The sequence below is a fragment of the Oncorhynchus nerka genome, linkage group LG20, assembly GCF_034236695.1.
Source record: "Oncorhynchus nerka isolate Pitt River linkage group LG20, Oner_Uvic_2.0, whole genome shotgun sequence".
NCBI lineage: Eukaryota > Metazoa > Chordata > Actinopteri > Salmoniformes > Salmonidae > Oncorhynchus > Oncorhynchus nerka.
In genome coordinates, this window is record NC_088415.1 from 34882311 (window position 1) to 34904500 (window position 22190).

The 22190-nt window shown below is 49.1% G+C and overlaps 1 protein-coding gene across 1 annotated transcript in view; it reads left to right on the forward strand.

Annotated features, from left to right (window-relative positions):
- Window positions 1-22190, forward strand: part of LOC115102345 (calmodulin-binding transcription activator 1-like) — a 129520-nt gene that overhangs the window by 40475 nt on the left and 66855 nt on the right. Inside the window, 2 exon segments of the mRNA XM_065006054.1 lie at window positions 6002-6100; window positions 9950-10881. Of these exon segments, the coding sequence (XP_064862126.1) occupies window positions 6002-6100; window positions 9950-10881 (1031 nt within the window).

Consider the following 22190-nt stretch of genomic DNA (forward strand, 5'->3'; position numbering starts at 1 on the left):
ATACTGGTGTAACGGTGGGGTAACGGTGATGTAATGGTGGTGTAACAGTAGTGTAATACAGGTGTAACAGTAGTGTAATACTGGTGTAACGGTGATGTAACAGTAGTGTAATACTGGTGTAACGGTGGGGTAATGGTGGTGTAACAGTAGTGTAATACTGTTGCAATGGTAGTGTAATAGTGGTGTAATGGTGATGTAACAGTAGTGTAATACTGGTGTAACGGTGGGGTAATGGTGGTGTAACAGTAGTGTAATACTGTTGCAATGGTAGTGTAATAGTGGTGTAATGGTGATGTAACAGTAGTGTAATACTGGTGTAACGGTGGGGTAATGGTGGTGTAACAGTAGTGTAATACAGGTGTAACAGTAGTGTAATACTGGTGTAACGGTGATGTAACAGTAGTGTAATACTGGTGTAACGGTGATGTAACAGTAGTGTAATACTGGTGTAACGGTGATGGTGGTGTAACAGTAGTGTAATACTGGTGTAACGGTAGTGTAATACTGGTGTAACGGTGATGTAACAGTAGTGTAATACTGGTGTAACGGTGATGGTGGTGTAACAGTAGTGTATTACTGGTGTAACAGTAGGGTAATACTGGTGTAACGGTGGTGTATTACTGGTGTAACGGTGATGTAATACTGGTGTAACGGTGGTGTAATGGTGATGTAACAGTAGTGTAATACTGGTGTAACGGTGGGGTAACGGTGATGTAATGGTGGTGTAACAGTAGTGTAATACTGGTGTAACGGTGATGTAATGGTGGTGTAACAGTAGTGTAATACTGGTGTAACGGTGATGTAATGGTGGTGTAATGGTAGTGTAATACTGGTGTAGCAGTGGGGAAACTGTGATGTAATGGTGGTGTAACGGTAGTGTAATACTGGTGTAACGGTGATGTAACAGTAGTGTAATACTGGTGTAATGGTGATGTAATGGTGGTGTAACAGTAGTGTAATACTGGTGTAACGGTAGAATAATACTGGTGTAACGGTGATGTAACAGTAGTGTAATACTGGTGTAACGGTGATGGTGGTGTAACAGTAGTGTATTACTGGTGTAACAGTAGGGTAATACTGGTGTAACGGTGGTGTATTACTGGTGTAACGGTGATGTAATACTGGTGTAACGGTGGTGTAATGGTGATGTAACAGTAGTGTAATACTGGTGTAACGGTGGGGTAACGGTGATGTAATGGTGGTGTAACAGTAGTGTAATACTGGTGTAACGGTGATGTAATGGTGGTGTAACAGTAGTGTAATACTGGTGTAACGGTGATGTAATGGTGGTGTAATGGTAGTGTAATACTGGTGTAGCAGTGGGGAAACTGTGATGTAATGGTGGTGTAACGGTAGTGTAATACTGGTGTAACGGTGATGTAACAGTAGTGTAATACTGGTGTAATGGTGATGTAATGGTGGTGTAACAGTAGTGTAATACTGGTGTAACGGTAGAATAATACTGGTGTAACGGTGATGTAACAGTAGTGTAATACTGGTGTAACGGTGATGTAACAGTAGTGTAATACTGGTGTAATGGTGATGTAATGGTGGTGTAACAGTAGTGTAATACTGGTGTAACGGTAGTGTAATACTGGTGTAACGGGGTGATGGTGGTGTAACAGTAGTGTATTACTGGTGTAACAGTAGGGTAATACTGGTGTAACGGTGGTGTATTACTGGTGTAACGGTGATGTAATACTGGTGTAACGGTGGTGTATTACTGGTGTAACGGTGGTGTAATAGTGGTGTAACGGTGGTGTATTACTGGTGTAACGGTGATGTAATACTGGTGTAACGGTGGTGTATTACTGGTGTAACGGTGATGTAATACTGGTGTAACGGTGGTGTATTACTGGTGTACCGGTGGTGTATTACTGGTGTAACGGTGGTGTAACAGTAGTGTAACGGTGATGTATTACTGGTGTAACGGTGATGTAATGGTGGTGTAACAGTAGTGTAATGGTGGTGTAACAGTGGTGTATTACTGGTGTAACAGTGATGTAATGGTGGTGTAACAGTAGTGTAATGGTGGTGTAATTGTGATGTAATGGTGGCGTAACAGTGGTGTATTACTGGTGTAATGGTGATGTAATGGTGGTGTATTACTGGTGTAACGATGATGTAATGGTGGTGTAACAGTGGTGTAATGGTTGTGTAACGGTGGTGTATTACTGGTGTAACGGTGATGTAATGGTGGTGTAACGGTGATGTAATACTGGTGTAATACTGGTGTAACGGTGGTGTATTCCTGGTGTAATGGGGATGTAATGGTGGTGTAATGGTGGTGTAATTGTGATGTAATGGTAGTGTAACAGTGGTGTATTACTAGTGTAACGATGGTGTTACAGTGGTGTAACGGTGATGTAATGGTGGTGTAACGGTGATGTAATACTGGTGTAACAGTGGTGTAATACTGGTATAACGGTGGTGTATTACTGGTGTAACGGGGATGTAATGGTGGTGTAATGGTGGTGTAACGGTGGTGTAACAGTGGTGTAATTGTGATGTAATGGTGGTGTAACAGTGGTGTATTACTGGTGTAACGGTGGTGTAACGGTGATGTAATGGTGGTGTAACAGTGTTGTAATGGCAGCACTGGGAACACTGGTCACAGCTAACGAGCAGAACTGTCTAATTTGTCCTGTGCTGATTACTGTTCACATCCCCAGCTGTGGACCAGAGTGACATCCGGACACGTTCACTTGGACGTGTCATAGAGAGAGAGAGATGATGGAGGGAGGGAGGGAGGGAAGGAGAGAGAGATGAGAGGGGAGGACAGGGATAGATAGATAGATAGATAGATAGATAGATAGATAGATAGATAGATAGATAGATAGATAGATAGATAGATAGATAGATAGATAGATAGATAGATAGATAGATAGATAGATAGATAGATAGATAGATTTGGAACCAAGGACTGATCACCCCAATCCACAAAAGTGGAGACAAATTTGACCCCAATAACTACCGTGGAATATGTGTCAACAGTAACCTTGGGGAAATCCTCTGCATTATTATTAACAGCAGACTCGTACATTTCCTCAATGAAAACAATGTACTGAGCAAATGTCAAATGGGCTTTTTACCAAATTACCGTACAACAGACCATGTATTCACCCTGCACACCCTAATTGACAACCAAACAAACCAAAACAAAGGCAAAGTCTTCTCATGCTTTGTTGATTTCAAAAAAGCCTTCGACTCAATCTGGCATGAGGGTCTGCTATACAAACTGATGGAAAGTGGTGTTGGGGGTAAAACATATGACATTATAAAATCCATGTACACAAACAACAAGTGTGCGGTTAAAATTGGCAAAAAACACACACATTTCTTCACACAGGGTCGTGGGGTTAGACAGGGATGTAGCTTAAGCCCCACCCTCTTCAACATATATATCAACGAATTGGCGCGGGCACTAGAAAAGTCTGCAGCACCCGGCCTCCCCCTGCTAGAATCCGAAGTCAAATGTCTGCTGTTTGCTGATGATCTGGTACTTCTGTCACCAACCAAGGAGGGCCTACAGCAGCACCTAGATCTTATGCACAGATTCTGTCAGACCTGGGCCCTGACAGTAAATCTCAGTAAGACCAAAATAATGGTGTTCCAAAAAAGGTCCAGTCACCAGGACCACAAATTCAAATGACATCTAGACACTGTTGCCCTAGAGCACACAAAAAACTATACATACCTTGGCCTAAACATCAGTGCCACAGGTAACTTCCACAAAGCTGTGAACGATCTGAGAGACAAGGCAAGAAGGGCATTCTATGCCATCAAAAGAAACATAAATTTCAACATACCAATTAGGATTTGGCTAAAAATACTTGAATCAGTCATAGAGCCCATTGCCCTTTATGGTTGTGAGGTCTGGGGTCCGCTCACCAACCAAGACTTCACAAAATGGGACAAACACCAAATTGAGACTCTGCACGCAGAATTCTGCAAAAATATCCTCCGTGTACAACGTAAAACACCAAATAATGCATGCAGAGCAGAATTAGGCCGATACCCACTAATTATCAAAATCCAGAAAAGAGCCATTAAATTCTACAACCACCTAAAAGGAAGCGATTCACAAACCTTCCATAACAAAGCCATCACCTACAGAGAGATGAACCTGGAGAAGAGTCCCCTAAGCAAGCTGGTCCTGGGGCTCTGTTCACAAACACAAACACACCCTACAGAGCCCCAGGACAACAGCACAATTAGACCCAACCAAATCATGAGAAAACAAAAAGATAATTACTTAACACATTGGAAAGAATTAACAAAAAAACAGAGCAAACTAGAATGCTATTTGGCCCTACACAGAGAGTACACAGCGGCAGAATACCTGACCACTGTGACTGACCCAAAATTAAGGAAAGCTTTGACTATGTACAGACTCAGTGAGCATAGCCTTGCTATTGAGAAAGGCCGCCGTAGGCAGACATGGCTCTCAAGAGAAGACAGGCTATGTGCTCACTGCCCACAAAATGAGGTGGAAACTGAGCTGCACTTCCTAACCTCCTGCCCAATGTATGACCATATTAGAGATACATATTTCCCCCAGATCACACAGATCCACAAAGAATTCGAAAACAAATCCAATTTTGAAAAACTCCCATATCTACTGGGTGAAATTCCACAGTGTGCCATCACAGCAGCAAGATTTGTGACCTGTTGCCACGAGAAAAGGGCAACCAGTGAAGAACAAACACCATTGTAAATACAACCCATATTTATGCTTATTTATTTTATCTTGTGTCCTTTAACTATTTGTACATTGTATATATATATATTATATATATATATAATATGACATTTGTAATGTCTTTACTGTTTTGAAACTTCTGTATGTGTAATGTTTACTGTTCATTTTTGTTTTCACCTTATATATTCACTTTGTATGTTGTCTACCTCACTTGCTTTGGCAATGTTAACACATGTTTCCCATGCCAATAAAGCCCTTGAATTGAATTGAATTGAATTGAATTGAATTGAATAGATAGATAGATAGATAGATAGATAGATAGATAGATAGATAGATAGATAGATAGATAGATAGATAGATAGATAGATAGATATTGTCTGGAGTCCTTCAGTCTTTATTCACTTCCCTATTGATCTCCATTGCCCTCTAACCAGTTAGCCACCACTCATCAATGTACAAAGCAAGGCTCTGCAATTTCATTATGAAAATCTGTCTGGCTCATCTGTGGGATGGGAGAGTTTGGCCTGGGGAGAGTCTGTCTGATTTCTCTGTGGAGGAATGAGTCAGATGGGACTGGGACTGATGGTTTGGGAGTTGGCAGAGGACCTCAAAGCCCCCTGCTTTGTATAACAGAGGAATGTATGACTGATAAACGGCGTCTCTCACATTTCCCGCAAAAAAGTTGGAAATGTGCAGCAACCTTTAGCAGCCGTACGATTTGTCTCTTACAAACACACATTCACAGCCTCTCTCTCTCGCTGTGAAGGCAGCAATGTAAAAGGATGAGGGCATAAGGGCACGTAAAATGCTTCAAACTCAAATCAGTCTTCTGTGGTCTGGATAGATGTCATGTTGTAAATGGAGCCTAAACACCAGCATGGCTCATATCCCTGCTCCTCTCCCAACCAGCACTAACGTGAGATGAAAAGGGGGAGAGGGCTGAAAATAAGGAGAGGGGAAGGGATGGAGAGAAGGCTGGATGGAGGGATGGAGGGATGAGAGGGGCTTTAGTGGGGGATTAGAGGTGGATGATGATATCATTGGGTAGAGATCAGGGGGTGAAAACGAGCAGCGCAAATCACCCAACGTTATCGAGCTGTCTCGTAAATCACACACCGCAGCCCGGTGTGTGTATGTGTATGTGCTGGGGCTAGGTGGGAGCCTGCATAGTGCAAGCCAGGGAGGAAGATGCCATCCTTCACATTATTTACTGCTGCCCCCCCCCCCACCAGGCTCCGTCCTCTCATAGCAGAGGCCTCCTGTGTGGCAGCCAAAGGCTCTCTTCTGTGTGTCTCTCAGAAGGATGGGAAGTATTTAATAGACAGCCTGAGGGGCCTCCTGCTCACCGTCCCCTGTGGACAGACTCCATGCTCAGACCCCCGCCAGGGGCCATTCGCTGCAAGCCGCCTTGACCTCCTATTGATCATTTATTTGATTGGCTGTCACTCATTTTCATAAAGCATCAACCTGCAGCAGAAAAGGCCTACTGAAGATATGATTGGTTATATCACTAAGCAAATGCATTACCTAGGGAAGTAAAGGAAGTAGAACTGAAGCTGAATGTAAGGGGATATAATTGGGAAACGTTCTAATGATGTTGATTGAAAACTAAGTTTACTCAGTGAAAAAATCATAGCTCTGCCAGGCATGCAGGGTTGACTGCTAAGGAGAAGCTCTCTCTCTCTCTCTCTCTCTCTCTCTCTCTCTCTCAATTCAATTCAATTCAATTCAAGGGCTTTATTGGCATGGGAAACATGTGTTAACATTGCCAAAGCAAGTGAGGTAGACAACATACAAAGTGAATATATAAAGTGAAAAACAACAAAAATTAACAGTAAACATTACACATACAGAAGTTTCAAAACAGTAAAGACATTACAAATATCATATTATATATATATATATATATATATCTCTCTCTCTCTCTCTCTCTCTCTTACATTGAATTCAATTCAATGCAAGGGGCTTTATTGACATGGAAAACATATGTTAGTGAAATAGATAATAAACAAGAGTGAAATAAACAATACAAATGTATGGTAAACATTACACTCCCAAAAGTCCCAAAATAATAAAGACATTTCCAACGTCATAGTATGTCTATTTACAGGGTTGTAATGATGTGCAAATATAAAATAAACATAAATATAGGTTGTATTTACAATGGTGTTTGTTCTTCACTGGTTGTCCTTTTCTTATGGCAACAGGTCACAAATCTTGCTGCTGTGATTGTACACTGTGTGTCACGCCTTGGTCATTGTATTTTGTGTTTTTGTTATATGTTGGGCAGGCCAGGGTGTGACATGGGTTTATGTTGTTGTATTTCGTATTGGGGTTTTGTATTATTGGGATTGCGGTTGAGTAGGGGTGTTGTTAGGCTTGGCTGCCTGAGGCGGTTCTCAATTAAGAGTCAGGTGCTTCTCGTTGTCTCGGATTGGGAACCGTATTTAGGTAGCCTGAGTTCACTTTGTAAATCGTGGGTGATTGTTCCTGTCTCTGTGTAGTGTTCACCAGATAGGCTGTAATAGTTTCACGTGCCGTTTTGTTGTTTTTGTATTTTGTATCTGTTATTTCATGTACCGCGATTACTTCATTAAAGTCATGAGTAACCAACACGCTGCATTTCGGTCCGACTCTCTTCCTTCAACAAACGAACGTCGTTACACTGTGGTATTTCACCCAGTAGATTATTTCTTGGTCTGTGTAATCTGAAGGAAGCATGTGTCTCTAATATGGTCATACATTTGGCAGGAGATTAGGAAGTGCAGCTCAGTTTCTTCTCTTGAGAGCCAGGTCGTCCTTCAGTGGCCTTTCTCAATAGCATAGCTATGCTCACTGAGTCTGTACATAGTCAAAGACGTTCTTAATTTTTGGGTCAGTCACAGTTTAGGGACAAATAGCACTCTAGTTTGCTCTGTTTTTTGTCTTTCTGTCTCTGTCTCTCTATCTATCTATCGCTCTCTCCCTGTCTCTGTCTCTCTCTCTCCGTGTGAGTTCCAGACTGCTGTCCTGTAGGGGAGAGGAGGGATGGGAACTGGCCAGGAAGGCAGACTCCCTCTCCCTCCTGACCCGCTCTGTTACTATTCCTGGAGGGGGAGAAGTATACATTCCTATTTTAGTCAGAAGCCTCTGACAGAGCAGCAGTAGCAGCTAGGAGCAGGGGAAGGGTTTTAATTCACTGACCTCTAAATATTGCATGGCTTCCTGATGGCAGTGGGCTGTCTGAGGTGCTGTCTGGCCTGGTATTAACCTGTCCACATCAATCAGGACAGAGCTCACCCTGGTCCCTGTCTGCTCTGCTCCCCCTCCACGGCCTACACTCTACACTGACTCTCCCTCCTGGTTGCCTGGCTCCAGCCCCCTCTGTCTGGATCCATTCACCCTCCAGCCTGTCCCTTCCCTGGGTCTGCTCTGCACGCACTCACACTGCAGCCTGGGCAAGTTTGTTTGTTTGTTCGTGTGTGTGTGTGTGTGTGTGTGTGTGTGTGTGTGTGTGTGTGTGTGTGTGTGTGTGTGTTGTGTGTGTGTGTGTGTGTGTGTGTGTGTGTGTGTGTGTGTGTGTGTGTGGAGAAACTCTGTGGTGCTCCGCCAAGGCCCCTAACGCACACCCAGCCTGGCAGGTGACAAATAGTTTTTTAATTGCTTGCACCATGAAAATCATTAGTCTCTTGTCTTTCCTTGGTGGGACTAGGCAGGACGTGTGTGCAATAATAATAGCTAAGCTCCCGCTTCCCATCTGCTATTTTTAGACTAGGTATTTTAAGGGCCCTTGTCTGTGTGTGTGTGTGTGTGTGTGTGTGTGTGTGTGTGTGTGTGTGTGTGTGTGTGTGTGTGTGTGTGTGTGTGTGTGTGTGTGTGTGTGCGTGTGCGTGTGTGTATGTTTGCAAGCGTGTGTGTCTAGGGAGGGGAAGCAAAGGAGATGAAGGTTCTTTTTCAGGTTTTGTGAATAATTGAAAAGAATAAGGGTTAGCTCCTGAACCTGCCTGCCTCTGATTGTTCCCTGCTGCCTGCCACTGTTCCCAGCCTCCCCCTGTCCTCCACCCATCACACTGTCCTCCACCCATCACACTGTCCTCCACCCATCACACTGTCCTCCACCCATCACACTGTCCTCCACCCATCACACTGTCCTCTACTCATCACACTGTCCTCTACTCATCACACTGTCCTCCACCCATCACACTGTCCTCCACTCATCACACTGTCCTCCACTCATCACACTGTCCTCTACTCATCACACTGTCCTCCACCCATCACACTGTCCTCCACTCATCACACTGTCCTCCACTCATCACACTGTCCTCCACTCATCACACTGTCCTCCACTCATCACACTGTCCTCCACTCATCACACTGTCCTCCACCCATCACACTGTCCTCCACCCATCACACTGTCCTCCACTCATCACACTGTCCTCTACTCATCACACTGTCCTCCACCCATCACACTGTCCTCCACTCATCACACTGTCCTCCACCCATCACACTGTCCTCCACCCATCACACTGTCCTCTACTCATCACACTGTCCTCCACCCATCACACTGTCCTCCGCCCATCACACTGTCCTCCACCCATCACACTGTCCTCCACCCATCACACTGTCCTCTACTCATCACACTGTCCTCTACTCATCACACTGTCCTCCACTCATCACACTGTCCTCTACTCATCACACTGTCCTCTACTCATCACACTGTCCTCTACTCATCACACTGTCCTCCACTCATCACACTGTCCTCTACTCATCACACTGTCCTGTACTCATCACACTGTCCTCTACTCATCACTCTGTCCTCCACTCATCACACTGTCCTCTACTCATCACACTGTCCTCCACCCATCACACTGTCCTCTACTCATCACACTGTCCTCTACTCATCACACTGTCCTCCACTCATCACACTGTCCTCCACCCATCACACTGTCCTCTACTCATCACACTGTCCTCCGCCTATCACACTGTCCTCCACCCATCACACTGTCCTCCACTCATCACACTGTCCTCCACTCATCACACTGTCCTCCACTCATCACACTGTCCTCCGCCTATCACACTGTCCTTCACCCATCACACTGTCCTCCACTCATCACACTGTCCTCCACCCATCACACTGTCCTCCACCCATCACACTGTCCTCTGCCCATCACACTGTCCTCCGCCCATCACAGTGTCCTCCACTCATCACATTGTCCTCCACCCATCACAGTGTCCTCCTCCTATCACACTGTCCTCCGCCCATCACAGTGTCCTCCACCCATCACACTGTCCTCCACCCATCCCAATGTCCTCCGCCCATCACAGTGTCCTCCACCCATCACACTGTCCTCCACCCATCACACTGTTCTCCGCCCATCACACTGTCCTCTACCCATCACACTGTCCTCCACCCATCACACTGTCCTCTACCCATCACACTGTCCTCCACCCATCACACTGTCCTCCGCCCATCACAGTGTCCTCCACTCATCACACTGTCCTCCACCCATCACAGTGTCCTCCACCTATCACACTGTCCTCCGCCCATCACAGTGTCCTCCACCCATCACACTGTCCTCCACCCATCACAGTGTCCTCTACCCATCACACTGTTGTCCACCCATCACAGTGTCCTCTACCCATCACACTGTCCTCCACCCATCACACTGTCCTCTACCCATCACACTGTCCTCCACCCATCACACTGTCCTCCGCCCATCACAGTGTCCTCCACTCATCACACTGTCCTCCACCCATCACAGTGTCCTCCACCTATCACACTGTCCTCCGCCCATCACAGTGTCCTCCACCCATCACACTGTCCTCCACCCATCACAGTGTCCTCTACCCATCACACTGTCCTCCGCCCATCACACTGTTGTCCACCCATCACAGTGTCCTCTACCCATCACCCTGTCCTCCGCCTGTCACACTGTTGTCCACCCATCACGGTGTCCTCTACCCATCACACTGTCCTCCACCTGTCACACTGTTGTCCACCCATCACAGTGTCCTCTACCCATCACACTGTCCTCCGCCTGTCACACTGTTGTCTACCCATCACACTGTCCTCTACCCATCACACTGTCCTCTACCCATCACACTGTCCTCTACCCATCACACTGTTGTCCACCCATCACACTGTCCTCCACCCATCACACTGTCCTCTACCCATCACACTGTCCTCCGCCCATCACACTGTCCTCTACCCATCACACTGTCCTCTACCCATCACACTGTCCTCTACCCATCACACTGTCCTCTACCCATCACACTGTCCTCTACCCATCAGACTGTCCTCTACCCATCACACTGTCCTCTACCCATCAGACTGTCCTCTACCCATCACACTGTCCTCTACCCATCACACTGTCCTCTACCCATCACACTGTCCTCTACCCATCACACTGTCCTCTACCCATCACATTGTCCTCCGCCCATCACACTGTCCTCTACCCATCACACTGTCCTCTACCCATCACACTGTCCTCTACCCATCACACTGTCCTCTACCCATCAGACTGTCCTCTACCCATCACACTGTCCTCTACCCATCACACTGTCCTCTACCCATCACACTGTCCTCTACCCATCAGACTGTCCTCTACCCATCACACTGTCCTCTACCCATCACACTGTCCTCTACCCATCACACTGTCCTCTACCCATCACACTGTTGTCCACCCATCACACTGTCCTCCACCCATCACACTGTCCTCCACCCATCACACTGTCCTCTACCCATCACACTGTCCTCTACCCATCACACTGTCCTCCACCCATCAGACTGTCCTCTACCCATCACACTGTCCTCTACCCATCAGACTGTCCTCTACCCATCACACTGTCCTCTACCCATCAGACTGTCCTCTACCCATCACACTGTCCTCTACCCATCACACTGTCCTCTACCCATCCCTTGGAAGTGTCTTCTTTTGTCTGTGTGTCTGTCTGCCCCAGTGTCCCATGTGTTTGTACATTAGTGTGTTACTAAATTGTAACAATCCACTGATACTGTATAGAAGTAGCCAGATGAAGCTATCCAGTTTATAGAGCAACCAGCTGCTTTCTGTGGGATTGTGCTTAGTGGTGAGATCTAGTATTGATTTTCTGTGCTTGGTGCCCTTGCCATCTCTGTGTAGTTATGCACCAGTACTCAGCAGTAGCTCCCACAGAGCAGAGCAGGGGAAAGGAGAGTGTGTTTACGTGATGATACTGACCCCATTCGTTCACATAGAAAACACATGAACAATGTGACCACAATAGCAAGCGGGGAAATAAAGACAGCTCTTTAGTGGATAAGAGAGTTTTAGATTGTTGCCTGAATGATGCTATTTTAATGTTCAGTAGTATAACATGTTTTACACTTGTATGTCAGTGGCCATCAAGGTCATCGTGCATACAGAGTGTAAGTAACCAATCAATGATTTGGAGTGCGAGCTTGATGGTGTGTGTGTGTTCTTGGACCACCAGCGAGTACTGCAGCTCCAACAGTGTTAAAATCCCACAGACAACAAAAAGATCACACTGGTCATCCTCTCTTCCTGGCCTTTAACCCGGCACCCAACAAGCCATTCAACTACCAAACTCTCCACAGACCATCAACACACACTGACACACTCCTAGTCCTCTCTCTCTGCTCCACCAGTCTTGTATTACAGTTCTGTAGACTCTAACTATTAATTGAGCAGCAACAAGCCCTCTGTAGTAGCAACAGTAGCAGCATCTGATGCTTGTCCGTGTCCCTGGGAGATTCCCCATCTCCTCCCCTGCTCTCTCTAGCTCTCTCTCTCGCTCTCTCTTTCTTCTCTCTCACCTCTCTCCTCTCTTTCGATCTCCTCCCCTGCTCTTTCGTTCCTCTCTCTCTTCTCTCTCTCGCCTCTCTCCTCTCTCTCTATCTCCTCCCCTGCTCTCTTTCCCCTCTCTTTCTCTCTCTTTCTCTCTCTCGCTCTCGCTCTCTCTCTTTCTCGCCATATTCAACTGCAGCCTTGTTTGACTAAGTAGGGCTGTGGTGTTGGATGGAGAGGGCTAGGTGGTGCTGGTGGTGGAGCAGTAGGAGCAGCAGCGTGACTGTTTATGCTTGGGCTGTTGGAGGGAGCTGGGGAGAGCTGGGGGGCCTTGGCAGGGAGAGGCAGCACATGTTGATGGCCAGCCCCGCTCCGCTCCACTCTGCCCTGCTCCCCTCCCAGCCGGCCTGGTGCTGCAGACGCTAGTGTGGCACAGAGATCAAAAGACCAAAGGGGTCTTGGGGGCCCAGTTCACCCCTCTCCCATACACACACACACACACACACACGGGGGCCCAGTTCACCCCTCTCCCATACACACACACACACACACACACACACACACACACACACACACACTGTTCAACTCACACACACTTGCCCATACACAACACCTCTTTGTCATTTTGTCATCTGGCATATGATCAGAGAGTATGTGGTTGGGCAGGTAATCTGTTCTGATTGTGGTTGTGGTTCTCTCTGTTCTCACTGCTTCGCCCTTGAAGCTCTTCTAAGGGTTGTTGTGTTGTGTTCACCTCAGCCCTGACTGGTTGAGACCAGAACTATAACTCACATCCAAGGCTAGGAACATGCAGCTTTCCAGTTCAGTTTGTTGTAGAGCTGTAGATGGAATACCAGATTATACCAGCACCACAGATTGCCTCCTCTCCTCCTCTCTTCCTCTTCTCCTCTCCACCAGGTCTATAAAGGGTTAAGCATGTACCACGCAGGCCCCACTCCTCCTAGCCAGCTGTTTAGCCTTTCACACCTCCTCTTCTCCTCCCTCTTCTCCTCCCCTGCTCCCTCTTCTCCTCCCCTGCTCCCTCCTCTCCTCCCTCTCCTCCTCTCCTCCCTCTCCTCCCTCTCCTCCTCTCCTCCCTCTCCTCCCTCTCCTCCCTCTCCTCCCTCTCCTTTCCTCCTCTCCTCCTCTCCTCCCTCTCCTCCTCTCATCCCTCTCCTCCTCTCCTCATCTCCTCCCTCTCCTCTCCTCCTCTCCTCTCCTCCTCTCCTCCCTCTCCTCCTTGCCTCCCTGCCTCTTGGACCAGTAAATTAACACTCATTTGCAAGTTAGATAAATCCTTTGAATGTATTATTGATGCAAACAAATTAGCCTGTATGCCCCAGACAATACCTAATGGAGCCCTGGCTTGTTGGCGAGGAGGTAGTTCCCAGCGCAGGCAGGGAGGGGAGACTGATTGATGCCTGCTCCTCTCCTCTGCCCCTTCATTATTCTGCCACAAATTATTCAGGGGTTCTGATCTGACGCATGTTGGGAGGTTGGGAGGTTTGCTGCTAAAGTACTGCTGCTTATTGCCCCCTATATTATCTGATATCCAGAGCTGAGCTGAAGCCAGAGCCACATTCATTAGTTTATTAGAGTAAAAACACAAGGCACCAAGGCAATTAGATGACCAGGGAGAGAGCTTCTGAAACCAGGAGATGTGCTATTATTCAAGTCTATGCATGTTGTCTGTAATTTGCTTTAGTTTATTTTGACCTTTTCCTCGAGGGTTCTAGCTAAGGCATATAGATTCTATCTGTACCCACTCATATTTTCACAGCCAATCATAAAGATGCATATAAACACACGCATTTCCTTCGTCTTTTAGACACAGAGTGACGCACACACACACACACACGATTCTCCATGAAACAACTGATCATGCTAAGTATGACAGAGGTGATGGTGGATTGGAAGAGAGCGGGTAGAGAACAAGACATCGAGGGAAAGAGGAAGGGAGAGAGAGAGAGAGAGGGAGGGAGAGAGAGAGAGAGAGAGGGAGAGAGAGAGAGGGAGAGAGAGAGAGAGGGAGAGAGAGAGAGGGAGGGAGAGAGAGAGAGAGAGAGAGGGAGGGAGAGAGAGAGAGAGAGGGAGAGAGAGAGAGAGAGAGGGAGGGAGAGAGAGAGAGAGAGAGAGAGAGGGAGGGAGAGAGAGAGAGAGAGAGAGAGCGGGTAGAGAACAAGACATCGAGGGAAAGAGGAAGGGAGAGAGAGAGAGAGAGAGAGAGAGATAGCTCTGTCCAGAGTGATTAAGGCTTGGTATTGATCAGAGGGAGGAGAGGAGAGGCCCTAGGGCTTCAGCTCTGTTCCTCTCCTGCAAGCTGGCCCGGGACCCCAGGAGCCACTTCAAAGGACCCCACTCTCTCTCTCACACAAATATGCCATTCTGACCTTTGAAGAATGCTGCATTTGATGACATCATTTCCCCTGTTGTTCATCTCTTGGAAATAGTCAATGAAAGCTGACACAAACAAACACACACACGGTGCTGGAGAGTGTGAGGGCCTCTTATAATCCGGTCACTATCGTTCTCCATCCTGGTAGTTCTCTCTGTCAATACGTTACTGTGTGTGTTCATGTCTGTGTTAGTTGCTCCAGTAGACTATAATGTGTGTTTTACAGATGTATTGGCTCATACTAAAGGAGAGCTGCACACTGAAGGAGATCCAACTCTGAGATGAGTGTCTAGCGCCAAAGAACCAATCACAGACCTCAAGATGAGGTCTGTGTGCGGCCCACATCAACGCACCAATCAGCTTGCGAGGCTGTGTCTATGTCTCTTGTCTATTGAGGAAGTGATCTCTGTGGGACTGACCCCAGTTAATGAATTTCTCATTTTTCCCCTGCTTTCAGCTGACACAGTGCTTTGCAGGTCCTCTTTGCCTTCCAATCCAGATCAATCTTTTTGCCTCCTATCTGCGTTCAAATCCCAATTCATAAACATTTCATGAGCTCAACCTTGACACACACGGTGGGGTGGGGGCAGGGAGGGGGACTGGTAGGGGCTCTCCCCTGCCTCTGTGTTTGATATTCTAGGTGCTGGGTGTGTTTCACACTACCAGTCCCCACACCTGTTTCACATCCGTACCCTGTGTATTAATGTATGTGTGTGCATTTGTGCGTGCATGTGTGTGTTTGCGTTTAACCTATGCATGCTTTCTTTTGTGTGTGTGTGCGTGTGTGTGTGCGCGTGCGTGTGTGTCTGCGCGTGTGTGTGTGCGTGTGTGTCTGTGTGTGTGTGTGTGTGTGTGTGTGTGTGTGTGTGTGTGTGTGTGTGTGTGTGTGTGTGTGTGTGTGTGTGAACCTGGGTAATGTATTATTCATACCATGAGGCGTTCATCTCAGTCAGACACCTTCAACAGTTTGGAGACGTGGTGTGCTGAGCGGCTTAATGGAGTCACTGCAGTGTGGCTTTTCTTCCATTGGCTGATTAACACATACTGCCTCTCTGTCTCACCATGTCCTGTCCATTAGGCTTTTAGGAAACATGGCTATGTGTCGATGAATAGTTTCTTCACTGTAGATGACAGTTATATTCAAAATATGTCATTTCGCTTTCTAGTATTCAGGAGAGGTCGGAGAGCACTTAAAAAAGGGCTTGAAGAGGCAAATCGTGGGGAAACCTTGAACCACCATGAATAAGCCTCCTACCCACTCTCCCACCAATCCCTATCTCTCTCTCTCTCCCTCCATCTGCCTTTCCCAATCTCTCTTCCCCCTCTCCCCCTCCACTCACAGTCTCACTAAACAGCAGGTCAAACTTTTAATGTGTGTGTGTTGCCAGCAGTAGTGAAGTCAGCAAAGTGCCACCTCAGCACCTGCTCTTTAATGATTAATAACATATTGATGGTCTCAATTAATTTCCTATTACGCCACAGAAGGCTCCGCTCGCTCTGTCTGTGTCACGGCTCTCCGTTTGTTTTGGGAAGCCTCTCAATGGCAGCTGCTGGTTGCAGATAGCATGGCTCCTCTCGCACTGACTCCACACACACTCTCCTCTCGCACTGACTCCACACACACTCTCCTCTCGCACTGACTCCACACACACTCTCCTCTCGCACTGACTCCACACACACTCTCCTCTCTCACTGACTCCACACACACTCTCCTCTCGCACTGACTCCACACACACACTCTCCTCTCGCACTGACTCCACACACACTCTCCTCTCGCACTGACTCCACACACACTCTCCTCTCGCACTGACTCCACACACACACTCCTCTCATACTGACTCCACACACACTCTCCTCTCACACTGACTCCACACACACTCTCCTCTCGCACTGACTCCACACACACTCTCCTCTCGCACTGACTCCACACACACTCTCCTCTCGCACTGACTCCACACACACTCTCCTCTCACACTGACTCCACACACACTCTCCTCTCACACTGACTCCACACACACTCTCCTCTCACACTGACTCCACACACACTCCTCTCATACTGACTCCACACACACTCCTCTCATACTGACTCCACACACACTCTCCTCTCGCACTGACTCCACACACACTCTCCTCTCGCACTGACTCCACACACACTCTCCTCTCGCACTGACTCCACACACACTCTCCTCTCGCACTGACTCCACACACACTCCTCTCATACTGACTCCACACACACTCATCTCATACTGACTCCACACACACTGACTTCACACACACACTCCTCTCATACTGACTCCACACACACACTCCTCTCACACTGACTTCACACACACACTCCTCTCATACTGACTCCACACACACTCCTCTCACACAGACTCTACACACACTCTCCTCTCGCACTGACTCCACACACACACTCTCCTCTCGCACTGACTCCACACACACTCTCCTCTCGCACTGACTCCACACACACTCTCCTCTCGCACTGACTCCACACACACTCTCCTCTCACACTGACTCCTCTCACACTGACTCCACACACACTCTCCTCTCGCACTGACCTCCACTGACTCCACACTCTCCTCTCCCACTGACTCCACACACACTCTCCTCTCGCACTGACTCCACACACACTCTCCTCTCGCACTGACTCCACACACACTCTCCTCTCGCACTGACTCCACACACACTCTCCTCTCGCACTGACTCCACACACACTCTCCTCTCGCACTGACTCCACACACACTCTCCTCTCGCACTGACTCCACACACACTCTCCTCTCGCACTGACTCCACACACACTCTCCTCTCACACTGACTCCACACACACTCCTCTCATACTGACTCCACACACACTCCTCTCATACTGACTCCACACACACTCTCCTCTCGCACTGACTCCACACACACTCTCCTCTCGCACTGACTCCACACACACTCTCCTCTCGCACTGACTCCACACACACTCTCCTCTCGCACTGACTCCACACACACTCCTCTCATACTGACTCCACACACACTCATCTCATACTGACTCCACACACACTGACTTCACACACACACTCCTCTCATACTGACTCCACACACACACTCCTCTCACACTGACTTCACACACACACTCCTCTCATACTGACTCCACACACACTCCTCTCACACAGACTCTACACACACTCTCCTCTCGCACTGACTCCACACACACACTCTCCTCTCGCACTGACTCCACACACACTCTCCTCTCGCACTGACTCCACACACACTCTCCTCTCGCACTGACTCCACACACACTCTCCTCTCACACTGACTCCACACACACTCTCCTCTCGCACTGACTCCACACACACTCTCCTCTCCCACTGACTCCACACACACTCTCCTCTCGCACTGACTCCACACACACTCCACACACACTCCCTCTCGCACTGACTCCACACACACTCTCCTCTCGCACTGACTCCACACACACTCTCCTCTCGCACTGACTCCACACACACTCTCCTCTCGCACTGACTCCACACACACTCTCCTCTCGCACTGACTCCACACACACTCTCTCTCGCACTGACTCCACACACACTCTCCTCTCGCACTGACTCCACACACACTCTCCTCTCACACTGACTCCACACACACTCTCCTCTCGCACTGACTCCACACTGACTGACTCACACACACTCTCCTCTCATACTGACTCCACACACACTCTCCTCTCATACTGACTCCACACACACTCTCCTCTCGCACTCCACTCTCCTCTCGCACTGACTCCACACTCTCCTCTCGCACTGACTCCACACACACTCCCTCTCGCACTGACTCCACACACACTCTCCTCTCGCACTGACTCCACACACACTCTCCTCTCATACTGACTCCACACACACTCATCTCATACTGACTCCACACACACTGACTTCACACACACACTCCTCTCACTGACTCCACACACACTCTCCTCTCACACTGACTCTCACACACACACTCCTCTCTCTCATACTGACTCCACACACACTCCTCTCACACTGACTCCACACACACTCTCCTCTCGCACTGACTCCACACACACTCTCTCCTCTCCACACTGACTCCACACACACTCTCCTCTCGCACTGACTCCACACACTCTCCTCTCGCACTGACTCCACACACACTCTCCTCTCACACTGACTCCACACACACTCCTCTCGCACTGACTCCACACACTCTCCTCTCCCACTGACTCCACACACACTCTCCTCTCGCACTGACTCCACACACACTCTCCTCTCTCCACACACACTGACTCCACACTCCACACTCCCCTCTCGCACTGACTCCACACACACTCTCCTCTCGCACTGACTCCACACACACTCCTCTCGCACTGACTCCACACACACACTCCTCTCACACTGACTTCACACACACTCTCTTCTCGCACTGACTCCACACACACTCCTCTCACACAGACTCTACACACACTCTCCTCTCGCACTGACTCCACACACACACTCTCCTCTCGCACTGACTCCACACACACTCTCCTCTCGCACTGACTCCACACACACTCTCCTCTCGCACTGACTCCACACACACTCTCCTCTCACACTGACTCCACACACACTCTCCTCTCGCACTGACTCCACACACACTCTCCTCTCCCACTGACTCCACACACACTCTCCTCTCGCACTGACTCCACACACACTCTCCTCTCGCACTGACTCCACACACACTCTCCTCTCGCACTGACTCCACACACACACACTCCTCTCGCACTGACTCCACACACACTCTCCTCTCGCACTGACTCCACACACACTCTCCTCTCGCACTGACTCCACACACACTCTCTCGCACTGACTCCACACACACTCTCCTCTCACACTGACTCCACACACACTCTCCTCTCGCACTGACTCCACACACACTCTCCTCTCACACTGACTCCACACACACTCTCCTCTCATACTGACTCCACACACACTCTCCTCTCGCACTGACTCCACACACACTCTCCTCTCCCACTGACTCCACACACACTCTCCTCTCGCACTGACTCCACACACACTCTCCTCTCGCACTGACTCCACACACACTCTCCTCTCGCACTGACTCCACACACACTCTCCTCTCGCACTGACTCCACACACACTCTCCTCTCGCACTGACTCCACACACACTCTCCTCTCCCACTGACTCCCTCTCCACTGACTCCACACACACTCTCCTCACTGACTCCACACACACTCTCCTCTCGCACTGACTCCACACACACTCTCCTCTCGCACTGACTCCACACACACTCTCCTCTCGCACTGACTCCACACACACTCCTCTCATACTGACTCCACACACACTCATCTCATACTGACTCCACACACACTGACTTCACACACACACTCCTCTCATACTGACTCCACACACACACTCCTCTCACACTGACTTCACACACACACTCCTCTCATACTGACTCCACACACACTCCTCTCACACAGACTCTACACACACTCTCCTCTCGCACTGACTCCACACACACTCTCCTCTCGCACTGACTCCACACACACTCTCCTCTCGCACTGACTCCACACACACTCTCCTCTCGCACTGACTCCACACACACTCTCCTCTCGCACTGACTCCACACACACTCTCCTCTCGCACTGACTCCACACACACTCTCCTCTCACACTGACTCCACACACACTCTCCTCTCGCACTGACTCCACACACACTCTCCTCTCCCACTGACTCCACACACACTCTCCTCTCGCACTGACTCCACACACACTCTCCTCTCGCACTGACTCCACACACACTCTCCTCTCGCACTGACTCCACACACACTCTCCTCTCGCACTGACTCCACACACACTCTCCTCTCGCACTGACTCCACACACACTCTCCACAGACTCTCTCGCACTGACTCCACACACACTCTCCTCTCGCACTGACTCCACACACACTCTCCTCTCACACTGACTCCACACACACTCTCCTCTCGCACTGACTCCACACACACTCTCCTCTCACACTGACTCCACACACACTCTCCTCTCATACTGACTCCACACACACTCTCCTCTCGCACTGACTCCACACACACTCTCCTCTCGCACTGACTCCACACACACTCTCCTCTCGCACTGACTCCACACACACTCTCCTCTCGCACTGACTCCACACACACTCTCCTCTCGCACTGACTCCACACACACTCTCCTCTCGCACTGACTCCACACACACACTCTCCTCTCGCACTGACTCCACACACACTCTCCTCTCCCACTGACTCCACACACACTCTCCTCTCGCACTGACTCCACACACACTCTCCTCTCGCACTGACTCCACACACACTCTCCTCTCGCACTGACTCCACACACACTCTCCTCTCGCACTGACTCCACACACTCTCCTCTCGCACTGACTCCACACACACTCCCTCTCATACTGACTCCACACACACTCATCTCATACTGACTCCACACACACTGACTTCACACACACACTCCTCTCATACTGACTCCACACACACACTCCTCCTCTCACACTGACTTCACACACACACTCCTCTCATACTGACTCCACACACACTCCTCTCACACAGACTCTACACACACTCTCCTCTCGCACTGACTCCACACACACACTCTCCTCTCGCACTGACTCCACACACACTCTCCTCTCGCACTGACTCCACACACACTCTCCTCTCGCACTGACTCCACACACACTCTCCTCTCGCACTGACTCCACACACACTCTCCTCTCGCACTGACTCCACACACACTCTCCTCTCGCACTGACTCCACACACACTCTCCTCTCGCACTGACTCCACACACACTCTCCTCTCGCACTGACTCCACACACACTCTCCTCTCGCACTGACTCCACACACACTCTCCTCTCGCACTGACTCCACACACACTCTCCTCTCACACTGACTCCACACACACTCTCCTCTCGCACTGACTCCACACACACTCTCCTCTCACACTGACTCCACACACACTCTCCTCTCATACTGACTCCACACAGACTCTCCTCTCGCACTGACTCCACACACACTCTCCTCTCGCACTGACTCCACACACACTCTCCTCTCGCACTGACTCCACACACACTCTCCTCTCGCACTGACTCCACACACATTCTCCTCTCGCACTGACTCCACACACACTCTCCTCTCGCACTGACTCCACACACACACTCTCCTCTCGCACTGACTCCACACACACTCTCCTCTCCCACTGACTCCACACACACTCTCCTCTCGCACTGACTCCACACACACTCTCCTCTCGCACTGACTCCACACACACTCTCCTCTCGCACTGACTCCACA